Source organism: Fundulus heteroclitus, chromosome 17 (genome assembly GCF_011125445.2).
Source record: "Fundulus heteroclitus isolate FHET01 chromosome 17, MU-UCD_Fhet_4.1, whole genome shotgun sequence".
NCBI lineage: Eukaryota > Metazoa > Chordata > Actinopteri > Cyprinodontiformes > Fundulidae > Fundulus > Fundulus heteroclitus.
In genome coordinates, this window is record NC_046377.1 from 21,814,188 (window position 1) to 21,836,216 (window position 22,029).

At 40.0% G+C, this 22,029-nt stretch overlaps 1 protein-coding gene across 1 annotated transcript in view; it reads right to left on the reverse strand.

The window, feature by feature from the left end:
• LOC105937149 (thyrotropin-releasing hormone-degrading ectoenzyme) overlaps nucleotides 1-22,029 on the reverse strand; it is a 179,090-nt gene that overhangs the window by 60,971 nt on the left and 96,090 nt on the right. Inside the window, exons 4-6 of the mRNA XM_036148813.1 lie at nucleotides 17,462-17,575; nucleotides 8,523-8,660; nucleotides 7,216-7,281 (exon numbers count right to left, since the gene is read on the reverse strand). Of these exons, the coding sequence (XP_036004706.1) occupies nucleotides 7,216-7,281; nucleotides 8,523-8,660; nucleotides 17,462-17,575 (318 nt within the window). The remainder of the gene's footprint in view (nucleotides 1-7,215; nucleotides 7,282-8,522; nucleotides 8,661-17,461; nucleotides 17,576-22,029) is intronic.

A 22,029-nucleotide genomic window follows, 5' to 3' on the forward strand; every position in this document is an offset into this window, starting at 1 on the left:
GTTCCTCTGGCTCCTCTGGCTCCTCTGGCTCCTCTGGCTCCTCTGGCTCCTCTGGCTCCTCTGGTTCCTCTGGTTCCTCTGGCTCCTCTGGTTCCTCTGGTTCCTCTGGTTCCTCTGGCTCCTCTGGTTCCTCTGGTTCCTCTGGTTCCTCTGGTTCCTCTGGCTCCTCTGGTTCCTCTGGTTCCTCTGGTTCCTCTGGCTCCTCTGGTTCCTCTGGTTCCTCTGGCTCCTCTGGCTCCTCTGGCTCCTCTGGCTCCTCTGACTCCTCTGGCTCCTCTGGCTCCTCTGGCTCCTCTGACTCCTCTGACTCCTCTGGCTCCTCTGACTCCTCTGGCTCCTCTGACTCCTCTGACTCCTCTGACTCCTCTGACTCCTCTGGCTCCTCTGGTTCCTCTGGCTCCTCTGGTTCCTCTGGTTCCTCTGGCTCCTCTGGCTCCTCTGGCTCCTCTGGCTCCTCTGACTCCTCTGGTTCCTCTGGTTCCTCTGACTCCTCTGGCTCCTCTGGCTCCTCTGGTTCCTCTGGTTCCTCTGGCTCCTCTGACTCCTCTGACTCCTCTGACTCCTCTGGCTCCTCTGACTCCTCTGACTCCTCTGGCTCCACGCCGCGTCTCGATAAGCCGACCAGCAGCAGGACGATAACATCTCTCCGTGTGTAAGTGAGTCTGACTGCCGTCACCTTTCCTGACAGGAGCAGATGCACAGACGGCAGCCCGTACACGGCCTTGCTCTGACACAAACACATTTAAAGGCAAACAAGCAGCCGGCGATAAATATGAGCCGCGGGAATCTCATTAGGAGAAATCTGTCGGCTGCAAACGTGAGAATAAAGGTGGCAGACTTACGGTGGAACAGTTACAGCTTCGCAGTCTGTTAATGAGGTCTTGTTTTCCTTCCCAAAGATCTCTGTCAACACAGCAAACACTTCAGCTGCCGCCTTGCTGCTGCCGTCAGATGGCCGCTCTATCGGCTGCTATTTCCATCGGGTCCAGACGGTATCGATGGGTGCTAATAAGGGATCCGTCCCGCATTCACATCACGCTGGAGACCCCAACATTACCTGCTTCTGATCACATTTCTGCCGTCAGACATAATACGATGAAATATTGATGCTCCATGTTGGCAGGGGTCAGACTCTCCAGCTGCTTGTTAACACCAAACATGTGTGTGGATCTGAATCATGTGTGTGGATCTGAATCATGTGTGTGTGTGGGAGTAAACAACGTGAAGCTCTGGGGGACAATTGCAGAAAGCAAAATCTGCAGGAGTGGCTTTCTCTGTCTTTTTAAGGATCGTTATGCATCTGGATCTATTTAATATGTCTCCTTGGCATCTTTTCCCCCTTGATGCTGTTACGTTTTCCTGTTATTTTGCCAATTTTGCTTCTGTTCAACAGCTGCAATGCCATTTTGCATGTTCTTTCTTCCTTTTCTTGCCATCATTAAGGTCATTTTGCAGCATGTTTGTTGGAGTTTCCCTTCATCCCTGGATTTTTCCTGTTAAACTCTCCTGCTTTTCCAGACTAAGTGATTTCTCAGCTACTGTATAAGTTCAAAAATTAACTGCTGATTAATGCCAGATACTTCAACGATGGTTGGAAGAAACAGGATGTAATAAAATGGTAATAAACAGAAGAGGTGCTGAACACATGAAGAAAAGGCAGCTGATAGGGTTAGAAAGACGTTTCTTAGGCATTAATACTCCAGAGAACCACAGAGAGAACCATTGTTCTCCCCTTGGAGGAAACGTGGAACGGTGGAGAACCTTCCCAGGAAAATTCCAGGACGTCACAAAAGAGTCCAGAACAAAACCTGCAGCTCTGCCGGCCTCACCGCCTCAGTTAAAGTCAGAGTTTACGAATCAACAATCAGGAGAAGAGAGATGGGCAAAAAAAAGACCAGAACCATTGCTGACCCAGAGGAACACACGGGTACGTCTCACATTCACCAAAAAGAGCGTTTCAGAAACAGATCTTCATTTCTAACCCGACTCTAGCCAGATGCATGTCTCGCTCCGCCCAGCTCCACTCACATCCATCTGGTTCCTCTCCATAGGAATTGCCTTTATTGAAGGCTGGGCCTTATCAAAAATCCTTGCATATGATTGGATAAGCCACTTGTCTGTCATCTTTATCGACGTGCTATTTCAACCACTCACACCGAAGCTAACCCGTGACGCTGTGAGAGTGACGCAGGAAAAACAAAACTTTTTTTTTAATGTGTTTGCGGCTTTAGTGGCGTTTTATTGACAGTGAGCTGACAGGAAGAGGGGGAAAGACAGGCAGCAAAGCGCCGCGGGTCGGAGTCGATCCCGGGCCGACCGCGTTGAGGACTAAAGGCCTCCTAATATGGTTAGCGCTAACCGCTCCGCCACGGACGAGCCTCGGAAAACAAAACTTGCCAAATCCGGTCAGGAGAAGGGCGAAAACATGGTTTCCACCAACAAAAGCCTTCAGAGGCGTTCTCTGATGTTCTTTTAATGAAACAATATTAGGTAGATTGGACAACACGGAAGAAATAGCAGCATCAATGTTAACGCTTGCTTCCTCAATGCGAGCTGCCATTGCTATCAAAACAGTCTCACGTCACGGTCGCGTCTCCACTACGTCACATCCATGAAACTCCAGCCCTGCGTCCTGATTGGCTGGACAATAAAATTGGTTGGAGAAATCACTCTATGGGAGATGTCCTAGATGGATGTGAGTGAAGCTAGGCGGAGCGACATACAGCTGGCTAGGGTCAGGTTACTTCATTCCTACAGTCAAACACGAGGGTGGTGGTGTGATGGTCTGGGCTCCAGGTCCGGAACCAGTTGGCAGAACTGATGAAACCATTCATTTTGCTCTCTAGCAGAGAATCGCGAAGGAGAAAGCCCAGCCAGATGTTTGTGACCTTATGTCACACATTCAGGTTAAGCTGCACTAAGATCCAAGCAGCCCGGCAGGTCCACCTCTGGATCCAATGGATCGCGCATCTTCCTTCATTTTTGAATTCATCTTTGGAAAAATGCATTTTGTTTTCTCTCTGGTGATCCCCTCTGCGTTTAAAACGTCTTTGATGAAAACGTTTTCTGTACAATTCAGTCTCTTTATGGAGTAATTTGTAAAAAAAACACGCACAGCACCAGGCTTTAAGTCGCTTTATGATCTAAAGTTGCTGCTTTTGCTTTAAAGGTTATTTTTCTGAGCCCCACAAACTAAACCGTGTTTAGTTTTCTGTTGTTGTATTTAAATCCCCGTTTATACATAAACAGAAACTTTGTGTTTGGTTCTGCTCGGAGATCAGCGGCTTTTATTTCTGACCCGGTTTCCTGAAGGTTCTGGGTCACCTAAATTTCTGCCGGAAAATCAGGACACAGCATTTACTCTTTGTGCGTTTGTGTCGACAAAACAAAGCAGATTTGTGCGTCTATTTATAGCGAACAAAGATGTGTAGCCCTCTTAGATTACACATTTACAGAACTTCTCTGTCATCTGGGTCCAGTTTGATGGATGAAAAGCTCTCTGGCTGTTAAACCGACTGATAAAATGATGACTTGCAGTTTCTGCTGGCCTTTTTTTTGGACACAGTTTATCCATAATTAACTGCAGACTCACTGTACTGATGCACAAATTTTTTATATATATATATATATATATATATATATATATATATATATATATATATATATATATATATATATATATATATATATATATATATATATATATATATATATATATGGGTCTAATTATCACTGCAGTAGCTGAGCATTCTTTGGATATCTATCTGTTGGAAAATCAAACATTATGAAACTTTCATAAAAAGTTATTTTCTTTCTCTAAATTCCTCTCAGCTTCCTCTTTGATCCATTTTTCAGCCAGCAGCTGATTATGTCTTTGAACTCATCCTAAAGTAAAGAAAATAAAAATATCACACCAGGATCCTTATAATACTTCATTATAGGGAAGATTTACTTATTCATGTTTGACTGCTGCAGCCGCAGAATCAACGGCGTATTTTCAGAGCCTTTCAAGTCTTTTTTTTGATGGTATTTGAATAATTATTTCTTTCTGTATCCAGAATGACAACGTTTTTTGCACTGTTTGCACTGCTATTTGGAAGAAAATATAAATCATCCAAATTTACAGAGGCTTTGCTTTGGTCTAAAGATGAGCTGTGGCGTCCTTCAGACCTATAAAACACTTTATCCTGGTAGAAATATTATTTCTGTAATCTTTATGCCCCCGACAGAACTTTTACTCTATTGTATATAATGAAATCCGTCCAGATATGATGTCAATGTGTAACTTATTCGATTTAAATAAATGAGCAACCTGTGGCGGCAGAGAGATAAAACACGGTCAAAGTCATGTTTTCGTTATTTATCGCTACTTTCAGAACGTTATTCTTTTATTAATAATAATTTGAATAATGTTTTAGTCGTGTAACTGCAGCTAAACGAATCACAAACTCAGGGTTATTTTGAGGAGAGCTTCTCTGCCCCGCGTTTTTGTTTGGACTGCAGATCCAAGGATGGGAATTGCTCTTCAATCCCTACAGCAGTTTCTTTTTCTTTTTCCAGGCTGTCTTTGTCTTTGAAAATTATCTAAAATCTGTTAATCTTCCACAATAACCACTTTGGAGAGACTTTAAACATTTTCTAGAGTGTAATCCCTGTTAAAGAAACATTTTTGTTTCAATGCCGGGCAGAAATCAGGACGAGCAACACACGGCGGCTGGCTTAGTAGCTAAATCTACTCTGATCATCAGATCTTAAAGGTGCATAGCCACGTTATTTGCTTTTTTATTTATTTATACAGCAGTAGCTCAGTCTGTTTGCACAGAATGTTTTTATGAAAGATCATCACATCCTGCTGGAGTATTAGTTGTTATTTAGGTGTTTTATGCTTTGCTTTTGCTCATTTTGTAAGTAAATAAAGCCTTTCATGTTTGTTTACGATTTTAACGGAAGTAGGAACTGCGCATGCACAGCAGAGGATAAAACAAGGAAGTGGCTAACGGCTACTAGCATCTCCCAGCGAAACAATGAAGAAATGTCCAAGATCCAATGGAAAAAAAATGCAAAAAAATATGATTCCAAGAGGGAAAAGTCTGGAATGTCTCTGGGAATCCAGTCTGAACGTTGGTGTTCACTGAATCAGACGCTAAACCTGCCGAGGCTCAGATGTGACGCAGAGTTGACTGACGTGAGTAAATGTTCTGATATGAGGCTCTTAGAGTTGCTGTAGATCGGTTTATTTAATTAATAACGTTGGTCTTCAATCACGCTGAGCTGCAGCTTTACTGTGAGGCGTTGCAGAGGGTCAGGCTCAGTCCGGCATTATTTAATTTTGATTTATTAATACAGCAAACCGGCATTATGAAGGTTCTGCAATACTGCCACTAGATGGCACCACGTCTGTTTGTACTTGTTATTCATGCCTGAGAGGGAATTATTTTTCGGCTCAAAAAGAACAACACTATGAAGATGGAGGCTTGGCGTATATAACCTTATTTTATCCTGATCAAACGGTTTTTGGTATTTTTTTATATGCATGTTACGTGGCTATATACCTTTAGTTAAAGCAGGCCGAGATTAAAAGTATTTGAAAGGATCCTGAAATAAGTTCTGGGGTAGATGCAGCTGAAAAGCACCTTCAGAAGTTTAAACCAAGCTGAGGTTTTGTAGGCAAAGCTTTTACTGACATTGGTAAGCAATGAAACAGTGATATTTGTGAATAATGTAGATTTTTTAGTTGCTGATAAAAACATTGTTAACATATTTTCTTCCGCCTATCTAAGCTTCCTACTCCAGGAGGAACACCAGGACAGCCCTCTCCTCAGCAACACTCTGCAGCTCATTCAGCGTCATGTTCAGGTGTTCCTACATGAGGCGTGAAGTAGTCCCGGGTCCGGAGGTCTTCTACCAGTGGGACGTACCCAGAACCCTGTAAAGGGAACTGCAGGATGCATCCTGAACCACTTCCTTTAACTCCTTTTAGATAATTGACTCACAGCTCCCCATCAATGATGGACCTCCTTGCTCTCCTTGACCCATTACATCCCAGGTTCATTAAAACCAGCTGACGGCACCATGAATCACTGCAGCTCAGGACGTCTAAGGAAGAGGTACACCAGTTTACTTAGTATTCCTTTATTTCTAAATCACTTGAACTCTGACCCCGCCCTGACAGCATGGGAAACCCTGAAGGGGCCTAAGCACCACTTCCTCCACCATGTTGTCCTGATTCCATGGAGGAGTCTTGAAAATGGATTTATAATTTGCATTTGATAAGCGTCTTCTACGCAAGTTAGTTTAAATCTGGATCAAAAAGATGTATTTTAATTCAGAATTTCATCCCCTAAATCATGGGTTCCCCAAACTTTTCAGCCTGCGACCCCTGAAATAACCGTGCCAGAGACCGGTGACCCTCTTTTGGTAATTTCATGAAAACTCTTACAACAATGCGTGTCGTTGGCCCCTGCATTAAAATAAGGAATGTTGAGCATCTTTGAAAGTTAGATTTTGAAGACTTTGAAACGATGTGCTAAAATTGTGTGACTTTATTCTCATAATATTTTGACTTTATTTTTGCAATGTTATTTATTCTTGTACACAATATTAAGACTTTATTTCTCATAATTTCCAGAAAAAAAGATTGCCCACGACAGAGTAATTTCCATTTTTTAGATTAATTTCACATATTTGCAAGAAAGAAAAAGTTGTAAAAACTGTAAAAACATGTAAAATACTTAACATTTTCCACGATTAAAGGCATATATTCGCTATATTAAAACTATAATATTCTCTGATATCTTATCTCGTGACTTTAGGAACCCGTGCCCTAAATCTCTGGAGCGTCTCTGAAACTGGCTGGTGATCGAGGGAAAGAGGGAAGCAGAAAATTAATTGTGGAACCATCTAAAGAAGCAGAACAAACCATTTTTGTGGCTATTAGAGGTGCTTTAACCCAGACCAAAGTGATTTTACCAGTAAAAGGCAGAAAAACTTTCTGAAACTGCCTCTTCAGCTAAACCCTGCAATTACCATAAGCCGCTAACAGTGAGAGTGTCTGTAAAATATGGCTTATTGCAAACACACTCCCTCTGTCTGAAACCTTCAAGTTGATTTGGTGACAAATCTCTTAAGAACACTTCAAAGCCACCAGCCAGCTGTCTGTTAAAAAATTAAAACCTCTGGATAGACGGCTGCATCCGCAGAGAAACCAGCACTTACGTTGAGTCCTTTCTGGAACAGCGTCTGTCCCATCACGTTCGCCAGCATCCGGATCAGCGCCGCCCCCTGCAGACGGCGGAGAGTAAAGACGCGGGATCAAAAACAGAGAAACTTGTTTTCCTCTTAAAGCTTAGACTTAGACTTAAGTCTAAATGTTTGCACTTTTAGACTTAAGTCTACGGGTCAAATGGGTTTAAGGTGCCAGACTTGGATTGAGGGTATACCTGCTGGGTCAACGTTGAGTTTGAAGAAACTCTGTTGAAGCTCAAGTTTCAGGTTAAAAGCTAAAACACAAATATTTTTTTAATAGTCCACAGAGTTGTTTGGGCCATGAGTCGAACCACCGGTGATGCGTTTACTGAGGATCTGTACCAAACAGGAAGTTATACGGCAGGGGTGTCAAACTCATTTTGGTTTAGGGGCCGCATTCAGCTTAATCTGATCTCAAGAGGGCCACACGAGTAAACTCATTGCAAGATTAAATAGAACTAATAAATGTGGACTTGTTGTTGATTTTTATATTAAATTAATTTCACTTTTACACAATATATTATAAATACCCTCAGCGTTTTTAAGAAAGGTATGTGCAATTTCAACAATACTTTTACTCAGTTAAACATTTACTTGCGCATTATGCATAAGAACTGATCACAGTGATTGTACAATGTTGAAAAACATTTATTCACATTTTTTGGAACTTAAAAACACTGTCCTGCATGACAAAATACATCAAACAGATAAAAATTAAGAAATGATTTAAATTTTTCCACACCTGAAGCTTAATCTGCTAATTAAAACACAGCGCCCCTCGTGGACAATATAGGAACTGCAGATTTTCAATTAAACAAAGTACATGTTTTTTTTTCAATAATTGTTTTATAATTTTCTTCCTTTTATCTCCTCTTTCTTTAAACTTTTCTTTTTTCTTCTTGTTCCTCCTTTCCTCTCCTACTTTCCCATTGTAGTGTCCATATCATTTGAGATATTCCCCGCATGAATCATAATAAAACTATTCACATTTATAAATCAAGCAGAGCACTATGGCAAAAGCAGTACTGCTCCACTTGTGAAAGTCAAATCTGATGAGCTCTTTGTGGCATTAAGACAACAATTGTTATTGCCACATTGCCAGACAGGACACTGGGAAAAAAATAAATAAAAAATAATTTTTTTTTTTTTTTTTTTTAATGATCATGCATTTAGCCACAGGGCCGGACTAAATTGTTCGGCGTATGTTTGACACCCCTGTTATACGGGAAGGTTTGTCACACCTGATTAGAAACATTCTTCACTCCAGGTTCACCCACCTTTTTGTAGGCGATCCAGTCAAAGACGCGGTCGATGTCGGTCGCCTGCTCCACCTCCTGGGAGATAGGATGGGAGGAGCTCAGCCCGTCCAGCAGCATCACCTCATGGAGAACGTCGGTCAGGAAGCGCTGCTTCTCCTGCAAACACAAGGAACGCCGTTTGAACCCAGCTGAAAAACGGAACAACAACGAGACATTTGAAGGTTCCCGTCAGGAACTATGAAGGAGGATGGGTGTTGAGCCACTGGATGCTCCACCAGCACAAAAGTCAAGCATCCCCATCGTCAGAAACCCGTAGTTTTAACAGCATATCCAACGTATGCAGTGCAAATCAATCCTAAAACTTGACTTTTAAATCTCCAGACTCTCTCCTGCCCACTTCAGCTAGAACACTGGGGAATGGCTTAGTCAAAGTAAAAGTAAACTGGTTCAGAAAACATAGGAGAAATGTGTTTATAATACATATTTTAAATGTCCAAATCAACACTTGGCAAACAGTTTGAGAATCTGATAACTTCTGACATCAGGGAGTAAAAACTCTCCCTGATTGGCTAATTTTAGACAATTGACTGCTTGATGTCATTTATCTCTCTCATTATGTGAAAAAACAAACACATTTCTTCTTCTTTGTAATGCAAACGACTCCGAGTCACAAAATTTGCTGCTGAAATAACATAATGGAAGGTTTTAAAAGTGATTTTCTGTTTTGACCAATGAGAGCAGTTCATTTAGAGCAGCGGATGTTTGTAACGAGGAACTGGACCATAAAAAAATTTAGGCTCTGACTTTAAATGAAGACATTGAGATTTTCTTTACCTTTACATGGAAAATCATTTCAACAAGTTCCTGCTTATGCTAAATAATTAATCCAGTAATTAAAGGTGTATTTGGCAACGCATAGTTAATATTTTATTATTGCAGATTTTGTTGCATCTATAATTTTCCCTCCTCTTTTAATCACCCCCCAAATTTAAATGATGTCTTTAATTGACATCGTCTATCCTTCTGTGTTCTCTACCTTTATTTTCTGCCATTATTCCTTTTCTTGTGTCGTATTTTTAATTGATATCTGCAAACAGGTCCAGCTTTAACAAACTTTGTGTATTTTACCCCTGGGATCGGGTTAAATCTGGAGGATGGTGGCTCGTCTGATTCATGGATTACAGCGTTTACCAGAGGGATTTGATTTAAAATGATTTTCCATTATGTAAAGATATGTTGATGCATGAGGCTTTAGAACGCAAGCAACATGAAGAACAGGCGCCTGAGCATCAGCAGGTAAGAGCCTAATTCCTGGTCTACTATGGATTGGTGTAATTCCTGGATTAAAGTAGGCATCGTTTTAATTAACCTGAATGAGATTCACTAATTGCAACTTTCACAGCTGATCCTGAACACATATTTTCAAAAAGCCCTGACCTGTTCATAATGATGTTTACAGATTTTTATTTTACTCCATAAAACTATTAAAGTTATTAAAACAAAATAACTCTGCTAAATATTTTGCGTGTTTTTTTTTATTCAGGGTGGCTAAAGCTATAGATCTGTTTACTACAGTAGCTAAAATAACCTGAAAGCAGAGGTGGTGGTAACTAGTTACATTTACTCAGTTACAAAATATACTTTTAGGAGTAGTTTTACTGCACAGTATTTTTATTTTTACTTGAGTCATTATTACTCCAGTATCGCTACTCTTGCGTTTATGTTAAAGTGAGACTTCATATTTGTACACAAGCTTTGTTATTTTAGTGTTATTAACTATCTGCTGAGCTCAGTGAGACATATGGAGGTTGAATGAACGTAGAGTAAACTGTAGATATTGTCATTGGAAGTATTTTTGCACTGTTCTAACATACTATATATACATTAAGTGTTGCTTTCAAGTTCAATGTTGAAAAAATATTTAGAAAAGTGTTTCTTTTGTCTTTAAAATACCAGAATTTGCACAGAACCTTATATTTTTGTCAGTCTGATTAAATCATTTTGAAATATTAAATCATCAGCTGTTATGATTAGTTACTCAGTACTTGAGTCTTCATACTGAATACTTTTTTGCTCTTACTTGAGTAAAATATTTGGCTCCTCTGCCTGACAGACCCTTCACATGGAGACGTAAAACTATGCTTAGAAAAAAAAAAGTCTTTAAGTCCTGGAACTTATCCACATTTTATCTCGTTAAAACCACAAACTTCAAAGGATATTGTTGACCTTTTAGGTGAATGATCAAATAAATGCAGAGCTGTGAAGTGTGTGTGGATGGGGGGTGGGGGGGGGGGGGGGGGGGGGGGGGGGGGGGTATAGGGTCTTTAAAGTTTATACAAATATAAATTAGACAGCTCTGGACTTTTACAGGTCCATTCAAACACACGAATATTATTTTGTTGTCATTACTAAAATGAAACCATTCCAGTAGCACCTCTGGCTGCGTGTTGTGCATCATTTTCTGCTGGAAGCTCGACCTTCTGCTATTTCCTCATGAAGATCAGAATTGTGGAGTGAAGGACGTAAGGTGCGTTCACACCGAACGCCAACAAGACGACTTTTTGCTGCTGGTCGCTTGGCGTTTCTCCTCTCTCGCGCAAACAATTCCCCCCCAGCCCGCTTCTCCTCATCCTCAAATAGGAGGAACGTCCATTTGCTGCCGCTTCCTCTCGTCTATCCAACCCACCGTGGCGGACGGGGATTTTACCGAGCAAGTCACGGTGCCGTTTCTAATGTAGAAAGTTGGACAACGGCATCAGCGCCCCTGGGTCGACCACATCCTCCAGACACCCCCGGTTCGGTGGATACCGCCCCCCCTGAAGCGTGTTCTGGATGACGGCCGTTTCCAGCGGTGCTCCTGTCTTTCCAGGACGGAGACTGAGGAGCTGCTGTCCCGCGTCTTTAAATGCGTCTTCTGTCAGTAAATTATACTTTCTAAATTTGTAACACATAAAAAAAAAAAAAAAAACAACATCTTTGTGCCTAAAGAAACGGACGAGGAACACCCTTAAAGCAACGAGAACTGACGGAAAAGTTCCGATTGTTGAATTCCAGCTAAATTTCGCTTCACTCTATTCTCAGTTTTACGTCGCTCTATTCACCCGATTTCGCTCGAAACGTGTCGTATGAATAACGCCCGTTAATTCGCCTTATTTCCATGTGAACGCACCCTAATGGTTGTCCTGTCTGCCAGCTTCTGCCACCTGAGCTGTGGATCTCTGCAGCTCCCCCACAGCTATCACAATCCTCCTCCTGCTTCTCTGGTTAAAGCTCTCCTGGTCAGTCCAGGTGGACGTCCATGTCCTGGTGGGTCTACAGGTGGTCCATCCTCTCTCCAGGTCCACATGATGATCAGAGCTCTGGGAAACGTTGTAGAACCTGGACCAGAACTTCCTACACGACCCGTCTGCTGGGTTCCTTGGTCTTCATGAATCTAGTCGTTCTCTAGTATTCTATAAATATCCTTTGAGTCTTCATAGAACAACTGGATTTATGCTGAAATTACGTTACACACAGGTGGAGCTGATTTACTAATCAAACACCTGAAGGCCGTCTGGTTTTTATTTACGGGTATCAGAGTAAAAAGAGTTGCACAAAAAATGCACAAAACTCTTTATACTTATAAACATGTATCATCTATTATACTTTTTTCCCCCACTGGACAATTTTGCAATCTATTGTCTTGGTCTGTCTCATACAATCTTGCATTGAAGTTTGGGGCTATAATGGAAAAAAAAAAAAAAAAAAAACTCAACATAAGTGTGAATATTTTTAAATTAAGAGGACTTTACTGACGGTTCAGACGCCACTAATTCAGGAAAAAGAAAAAAGTAAAGGAGCCCAAAAGCAGAAGCCTTGAATAGCGTTTTCTTCCTTACATGGTTTGTGTTTATTACAGTTTCATAACGGCAGCGCTACATAATCATAACAGCTTCCATCTAAGGAATCACTGTTTCAGTAAGCTATCAGGACTCATGCACATTTCTTACATTTTAGACTCAAAATTCAGCAAAGACCTGATAAAAAAAAATATCTGAGTCCCTGTTGAACTCTTCCTGATCTTTGTTACTTTCTGTAACTTTATCCACTTCCATAAAAACAGACAGTATGTCCAACTGTTCAGTGTATCTCTTTTTTTAACCCCAACACCTGGTAAATAATTCTCTAAATACATATTTCTTTTTCCCAACAAAGTAATTTTGACGTGTCAGCCTCATAGTGTGTTTCCAGGGTTATTCTGCGTGTTTCAGTTTTGATCTGAGAAACCAAACGTGTGAGATAAATTAGTTTCTATGAATCTTTTCAGACCCAAGTGAAGAGTCGGATCTGACTAATTCCTGGATTTTCTAGATGTTTAAACAGGAGATGGATCTGCTCCTCTGCTTCAGGCTGATTATTGCCTTCATTATGTTCATCAGCACAAACACACAGAAAGTAAACACACAGAGGAGGGATTTCACCATGAATCACACGATTAGCAAATTAGTTAAATTGCACATTTGGATGAAATTAAAGTGAAAGAGAATGAGACTAAATGAGACATCAGCTCTAATTAACAAAGACTTTCTATCACCTGCAGTGGTGGAAACGGGGGGTCCATCTGCTCCTTAATGACCAGATGGACTTAAACTGGGCCAGAACAAAGACGCAGATGCCAGGACGGGCTGCGTTCAGGAGCAGCTGTTGAACTTTAAACCGTATGCTGGTCCTCCGTCACTTACAGAGTGTCTCTCCTCCTCCCCACCTGTTCTTCTCCTCCTCAAACATGGAGTCATTTTAACTTGTTTGGGTAACAGATCCCTCTCCGTATGACGCAGCCGCTCTTTAATTATCGCTCCACGGTTTAGAGAGTGTGGGTTGTTCTTTCAGGAGCAGGTATTTTTAAAGGCACTGATAACATCAGGTCAAAATGTCGCCTTTTTTTCTTTTTCTTTTTTTTTAACTCCAAACTGCTTTTTAAACTCTTCTTCACCTGTTCCAAGGTGTTATTTCTAGTGTAAAAAACTGAAGAACAAGTTTTGTAAAAAGCTACATCATGACCATGTGACCCCTCATCCACCATTTATGTTGTCCCACAAGGCTCTGGGCTCGGCCCAGTTCTTTTTTTACATCAGTTTCCACTGCTATACTGATGACACTTTGCTTTTTATTAACACAAAACGAGGATTCAGGCTGCCTTGGAAATATAGAGTCAAATTTGACAAACAAATCTCCTTTAACAGCTTTACTTTACCTTCCAGCTCCACAAACAGGAAACTTTGGTTCCCGTTTGGCTCGAAGTGAAAAATGACATCATTTCTGGTTCTGACCTCTTTTTTTTAGTCCCGAGGCAGATGAGCGTTCACACTGAGCCTGGTTCTGGTTCTGCTGGAGGTTCTCCTCCATGTTAAAGGGGACTTTTCCTCTCCACTGTCGCTTCATGCATGCTCAGTATGAGGGATTGCTGCAAAGCCATCAACAATGCAGACGACTGTCCACTGTGGCTCTACGCTCTTTCAGGAGGAGTGAATGCTGCTTGGAGAGACTTGATGCAACCTGCTGGGTTTCCTTAGAGAGGAAACTTTCTCACCAACCTGGATAATCTGACCCAATCAGGATAATCTGATTGAATTTGATTTTGGAAAGTCCCTTGAGAAGACATGTATCATGAATTGGCGCCATTTAAATAAAATTCAATTGAATTCTCTAAAGCTGCATTCATCCACCATCCAGTATTACAGAAATATAGCACATCTTTACCCAAAGTTATCATGATGTGAAAAGGTCTTTGGTAAAACGAATGTTAATATAAGAAATGTTCTAATTATGGATTTATGTGAGAAACTAATTGTCCTCAGAAGCTAATAATTGATTGTTTTGCCTTTTGAGGCAAGAGTTTGTTTAAGCTTTCACCAAAGCATCGTGATCAGATTCAAGCACAGACTTTGACTAGGCCGCTCTAAAACCATTTTTTCAGGTATTCAGAGGTGGAGCTGCTGGTGTGTAACAGATTGCCGGACATTGTTTCTTGAGGATTTTCAGCCAGAGAGCAGGAAGGGTAAAGGAATCCTCTTAGATCTGCCCAGAATCACTGACTGACAAGATTTGCTTATTGCCAAAGTCGACATATCACACTTCCACCTTTAACGGTCTATGACTTGAGCTCTGTACCACAGACTGTCTTCAAAGCGGGAGTCCCAGGCCTGGCCATCACAGGGCAGTAAACCCAGACTTCGTCTTCTGTCTTCAGGGCAACAAAGACTCCATGTTGTCAACCAGCAGGATGCAGAAATTCAAAGGTTGCTGAAGTGGCAGAACCTAGCATCTGGATCTGTGCTGGCTTGCCCCGTGTCACTCCAGAATAAAACCCGACCACATCCATGAAAACGCTCCCTGATAGAGAGATAGAGGAGCTTTTCCCAGATACACCAACAAAGAGTCTGAGTCCCGACCCAAAGGCTTCATCTCCACCGCAGCAGATCCAACCACACAGCAGAATTTATTTCCTCTCCACTCCTCCAGCAGGAAGAAACCTTGAGGGCGAAAAACCCTCGTGTCTCCAAATAGTTTCATTCTTGTTTTTAAGTGTTGCTATATCTCTTGCTTCAACACAACACACTCAGTACCAACAAATCTCTACCAGCAGCAGAGCATCTGTGTGCAAAAGTTAAACGTATTTCCAGTTAATTACAGCCAACAAATCCAGGATTAAAGAAACCTGAAGATTTCAGAGCGTGTTTTAGCTTCTTCTGGGTTCAGCTGCAGTTCTTCTAGCGGGGCAGAGACCAGAGGAAGGCCTCCCATCGTGTGGGCAGGTACTGCAGAGCAGTCTGAACGTTTCCGCCTGTACTGCGGCTCCATGGGAGGCCTTGTTGGAGCTAAAGCAGCTTTAGCTCCTGGAAACAGCAGGCTTCTCCCTTCACCGCTTCACACGCGTCTGCTTTCAGCCTCACGCCCCGATTTCCCCTCAAGTGATTTTTTTTAATACATCCCGCTTGATGATCACTCTGCCTCTCTTTGGGGATGTATTTATTTTATATGAAAGCATGTGTCTGTGTGGAAGTGGACGTGCAGGTGTTTAAAACTCAGCAGCAGCAGCAGCAGCAGGCTGTGTGCCTGCAGCAGATAAGGTGTTTCAGTCCTGGAAGTAAACACTGCACTTCAGCAGAAACTAAGGAGTCTGTAATTTAAAGTTCTGCAGCGCTCACAGCTGAAGACGTTTTCAGCCACATCCACTTCATCCAGGAGGGGGAGGAGGGGAATTTGTGGCAAATCTGATGAGGAATTAATTTCTAATTTAGCCGGGTTTTGTCCCATTATTCTCTGCACATTTGTTTGCCAACGCGAGCGAAACAATAGAAGAGAAAGGACCAGCCTCACAGCTGAACATTATCTACAGGGCAGCAGGAAAACAGCTTGAGGAAGAGGAGGGAGCAGAAATCGATCCATGGCAGAGGAGGGAGGTGGAGGAGTTCAGGAGCACAGCTTCACCTTTTGACTTGTCTTTTAAATTATGTTGCATTTTAAACGAAAAAGGACGAGAAGAAACAGCAGGAGAGGGATTGTTTGTGCTGCGGGTTGGAAAATAGTTCCCGTTTAGTCATCCAGAAAGGTTTCCAACACTATTTTCAAAGAACTAAGGTGGAGGTTATGAATTCACTCCATAAATGAAAGATTTAAAGAAATCATGGGATTCTAAAAAAAAAAAAAAAAAACAACAAAAAAGGTTTGATATCAAAATATGTAGGAATTCCATTTCCAAAAACATTTTACCTAAACTCATCAATAAAGCTACTTTATGAAACTCTCTTAGTGTATATATATATATATATATATATATATATATATATATATATATATATATATATATATATATATATATATATATATATATATATAAAAAACATAGGAACCAAGAAACTAAATAAGGCCAAATATATACATAACAATATACTAAAGTATACATATGGATTTTAAATGTAATATACCACTAAAATGCTATTTTCAAAGAACTAAGGTGGAGGTTATGAATTCACTCCCTAAATGAGAGATTTAAAGAAATCATTTCATTTTAAAAAATAAAAACAAAACAGAAAAATGTTGATATCAAAACATGTAGGAATTTCATTTCCAAAAAACATTTTACCTAAACTCATCAATAAAGCCTCTTTCTGAAACTCTCTTAAGATAGATAGATAGATAGATAGATAGATATATAGACAGATAGATAGATAGATAGATAGATAGATAGATAGATAGATAGATAGATAGATAGATAGATAGATAGATAGATAGATAGATAGATAGATAGATAGATAGATAGATAGATAGATAGATAGATAGATAGATAGATAGATAGATAGATAGATAGATAGATAGATAGATAGATAGATAGATAGATAGATAGATAGATAGATAGATATTACATAGGAACCAAGAAACTAAATAAGGCCCAATATATACATAATATACTAAAGTATACATATGCATTTTAAATATAATATACCACGAATGGAAAATGTATTTACTATTCTTTACATGTTGACTTTGGGGTGTAGGGGCATGGATTGCAACATTGTTTTTAAAATTTTACATTTCCCAATCCCGTAAAAATTCTCTTCATGCAGCTTTCAGCTTTCAATGATGCCAACATTAAAGATATTCCACCAAAAACGTTTGTGTGTTAAAATTAGGAGGAGAAATGATGCTACCATGTGGGAAATCAACCCTTGGACTGACCAAAGTTTCACCAATGTTTTTAATGATTAGATGGGAATCAGTGCAAAGAGAAATAGGAAAACTGACAGGATGTGTCACAATAAAGATCTTAAAGTTTCCTTACAACTGACATTTAACTGATAGGTTGAAAGAAATAATGTCTAATTGCTGTTTTTAGCCATTAAAGAACTTCCAGTTCAATAATATTAATGAATGTGGTGGACATGAGAAATCTGGTATCCTGGATGGTTTCCACTCACCATGTTCCACTTTGGGAAGAGGAAGTCTGTGCCGACGTACTCGAAGAAATGAGCGAAGCCTTCCTTTAACCAGACATCCTCCCACCACACCGGCGTCACCAGATCACCGAACCACTGAAACAAACAGAGAAAGGACCTGTTAGGATCTTAGATCATGGGGAACCATTTCCTCTTTTCATTCCTGTAGGGAATTCTACAAAATATGATTAATGCTTGGAATTTCAGCTTTAATTTTGGCTCTGCAACGTCTGTAATGCACTGAAAACTCATTATGTGTCGCTTTAAACGCAGTTTACTATGGTAGTCAAAGAAGACTAGTGTGGTTCTGGCTAAGGCAACCAAACACAAATATTGATACGCTATGAGCATGAAACACTTTTTCCTGACTTTCCACAAACTCAGGAAAACACAACATTCCTCATGCAGAAAAATATCAAAGCCCATGAGGCTGAAAGGGATCCGTTCAAAACTCAGTTCACATTCTAGTAAATTCTCATTTCTTTATTTGTGCATACAGTGTGTTTAAAACTCCTTCTGTTAGATGTTGAATATGTTCATTAGTAAAATGATTTCCTGCAGAGGGAAGTTGCAAACATTTCATAGTAACTGCAAGTAACCCTTTTGTTACTTGAGAGAGCAAACTCCTGTGAGTCATGCTTTTATGCATTAACAGAGCTTTTATTTAAATATTTAACAATGGCTACACAGGAACACATGCATTTATAGAAACTGGTGATTTTAAGGAACACTTGGCAGGATTTCTTGATGTAGACCATAAATTGTATTTCTAAACCTTAGAGCTTAAATCTTTTTTTTAAGTGTCATTCCCGTTGAAAGCGGTGAAAACAAACAGGTTGACGGTTTGAACCGGGCATTTTTCCTCTTATTGCTTCCATTGTGATGTATTTCACGTGTTTCTTTCTGTTAATTTTGACAATCATGTGTTACACAGCTCATGCATACCCAAAACTCTGAGTTCAACTAGAAAAAGCTGCTCCTGCGTAACAGCGAGTGAGAATGCTAATGGGCAGAATCATTTGAGCAGAAGATGCAGAAGCGCTCAAAAACATTGAAATCAGATTTGAAGAATTTGAAAAAAATTTGAATTAGAAGAAATAGAAGAATGTGAAGAATTTGAAAAATTTGAAGGAATTTGAAAAATTTGAAGGAATTTGAAGAATGTGAAAAAAGGTGAAGGAATGTGAAAAAAAAAAAATTAAAAATTAAAAATTTGAAATAAATTGAACAAAATGAAAATTTGAGGAATTAAAACAATTCGAAGAATTGGAAGAATTGAAAGAATTGGAAGAATGTGAAGAAATTTGTATCAATTTGCATTGATTTCAATGGTAACAGCCAAAGAATCGCACAAAAAGTGAAATATTTTAAAAAGTGTAAAAGTTAGCATAACCATGAGATATAGCAGTCATGCCTGGAACGAGCTGAACGTTTTGATACCAAAATTGTTGAAATCGGTTGAAGTATGCAGGAGTAGTTAGACGCCGACGGAATAATAATAATAAAGAAAAAACAGGAAAACAATTAGTAGTATAAAAAATAGTAATGTTTCCAATAATAATGGAAACTCAGCGGAAGTAAAACGTGTGGGAGAAAAAAATCTACAAACAACGATAACTAAAGTCTTGAGAAGATTGGGGGAGCATTGTCCATTCAACCCAAGGCAGACACTGGGGCAACTTGGTTTTTATCCCATTTTACCCATTCTTTCATCAAGTTTCTCCATCTTCCCACCAAAGAGGACGGCATCTCGGTTGTTTTTATGGAGTAGGAGGAAAGTGCAGGGGCACAGCTTTCTTTTTCAAAGGAACACTTGCAAACAAAAATGCTCTGCCTCTACAAACACACATGTGAATATTTCTTCTGTCTTCTGAAGACACTCTGCTTGTCAACAATGCCAGGCCACCCGCCCGGCTTTTCTGCGCCTTGCTGGAGCAAACCAGCAGCGAAGCTTAACAAAAACACGTCGAGCTTTGCAGCCATGAGAAGAACAGACGTGGACCGCATGGATCCCCAGCAGCTTTGTTTGAGTCTAAATGTTCTGGGCGGCACAGGGGCCCGAGAAAAACAAACTGTTCTCCTCAAACCGCATTAAACCCTCCGTCACCGGGAGAGGCCCGCTGCAGGTTGCAGTTTTAAGTGTCTGTCTGTCTCTGGCAACTCTTGTCTGATCGGACAGGATAAAAAGGTTCTTTTTGCATAATTCTGTCTGGAGGTGCAATAGATTTAATTGTAAGTCTCAGATCAGCCAAAAAAACTAATGGAACAAAGCGTTTCAAGCTGGATTTGTTCAGTAGGTGATGGAGGAGCACTCAAGCTGTCGTTTTAAAAGAAAAATCCTAAAAGCCGCTGTGTTTGTGCAGCAGCGGGGGCGAGAACAGCCACTTCAGTGGAGTGCAGTCAGCTGTGAGGCTCAGAATAAAACCAGCTGCTGTGGATATGCTTTAAGTTGTTTTCCTGATGAGTGTTTATACAGAAACAACATGAATGAGGCAGGCCTGGATCCATGGAAATCCATGGAAATCAACCCAACATGGTAAATGACAGAAGCCCAAAGTACCGCTCTGTCTTCAGCTTATCTCTCTTTTATTTGTCCTTTTTGATGAAATTTCATTATCATTTTCAACTTTTTTTGTTAATTCTTTTATTGTGCTGTTGTGTTATTTATGGTGTGTTTGTGTTTAAAATGTTGAAAACATCAGTTTGCTGTTTTTTTTTTAATCCCTAATTTTTCCTTTTATGCGCCATGTTTCTACAGGTGATGATCCATGGTGTTGTCGTAGGCCTGCTCCATCATGCATTTAGATTCAGACTAATGCAAAATGTTAATGGCAAAGCACGATAACGCAGGGAAATACAGGGTTTTTATTCACTGTTTTTGTCTTTGCATTTAAGTTTAATTTATCTTTTAAGACGAAGAAAAAAAACACAAATAAAAAAAAAGATGTAGTGAGAATAAAAGCAATAGTACAACTTGTGCAGTAAACATCATCACCCAAACGCCTCAGCAGAGACATTACAGGACATGTTTCATTAAACTGATGTAGAATTCAACAGGAAGAGAAACAAAAACAAGACATCAAGACATTTCATGGAGGAACTTCCTCATCTTCTTTAGGATCCATTAACGGTCCAAGAAACAGAGTCGAAAAGTGAAACTACGCAACTTCTGACAGATATGCAGAACACTTGGATCAATCAATCCACAGTAATGCTGAGATTCCCTCATGTTTCCATCTATTCCATCTTCTACTGTTTGTCTGAGATCCAGCGTGGTAGTGGGGGAATTTGGTTGGACGATAAATCTGGAGGTAAGTCTCAGTTCTCTCCATAGACTACCTCCTTCAACGTGTCTCATGAGCCTTAGAGCCTCATGAGACACGTTTAAGACAGGTTACCTGCTCCTTATGCTAACATTACATACTATGGCTTCAGTGTAATGCCTCCTGTAAAAGACGACAGTATGTTCATAGGTAATGTTTTTATTTAATCCTCACAATCGGGCAGCGTTAACAGTAAAAAAAACAGCTGTTTAGATCGTTAAAGAGCGTGTTTGATTTAATAACTAGGGTTATGTGTGGACTGCAGGCTAATAATATTTCATAATTTGCTCATGCTTGCTCTAGCATCATGATAATGAGGCTACATAACAACAACGTAAGCTAAACACTGCATCAAATAAGCTTGGAGTCAACAAAACACATTCACTAAATATTTAGTAACATTTGGTGAGCCAGCCAGTACGGAAGAGGATTAGGGCCACTCAAAAAAAAAAAAAAAAAAAGTCTACTCAATTCTGACTTTTTTCTCAGAATTCTGAGACAAAAGTCAGAATTCTGAGAAAAAAGTCAGAATTCTGAGAAAAAAAGTCAGAATTGAGTAGACTTTTCTTTTTTTTTTTTTAGAGTGGCCCTAATCCTCTTCCGTAAGCCAGGATGTCAAAACTAGAACATTAACATGACAACATCTGTCTGCCGTTTGACTCAACACCTTAAAAGAAAGCAGATTTAGAGCTCTTGTATCAAAACAGGTTCTTGTATAAATTTATAAATTAGTGGTTGATAAACAATGAAAAATGTTCACAATTTATAGAGTAGCGTTTGGTTGTTCTACATTTTGTCGTGTTGAGTCCTCATTAAAATTATTTGAAGAGTCATACCACTTTTGTTGCTTCTCAGTCCCTGCAGTTATGTGGGAGTAAAGACATTTAATTGGGCCAAATTAGTTTAACTTACATCAGTGGCAAATCTTGTCTGTTCTACTGAGAATTTCCTTTCCCAAACCCCCAACAATTAAAACACCCACTAATACAAAATAGCAAGCAGAAACAAAGCCAGTCATTTAAACGTCTGTATGAACTGACACTTGTAATTTTAGTAATTAGTTTGAAAGTATCTATGATAAAGTGACAGTAGACATTTCTTCACTGATCAAAACAATAACACCCAAACAGGCAATTTATAGTTTCACTCATTTAAGTGTCACACAAACTCATCAGGTGAAAGTGCAACAGAGACCATGTCAAACCTCATAGACTTAGACAACTTTGT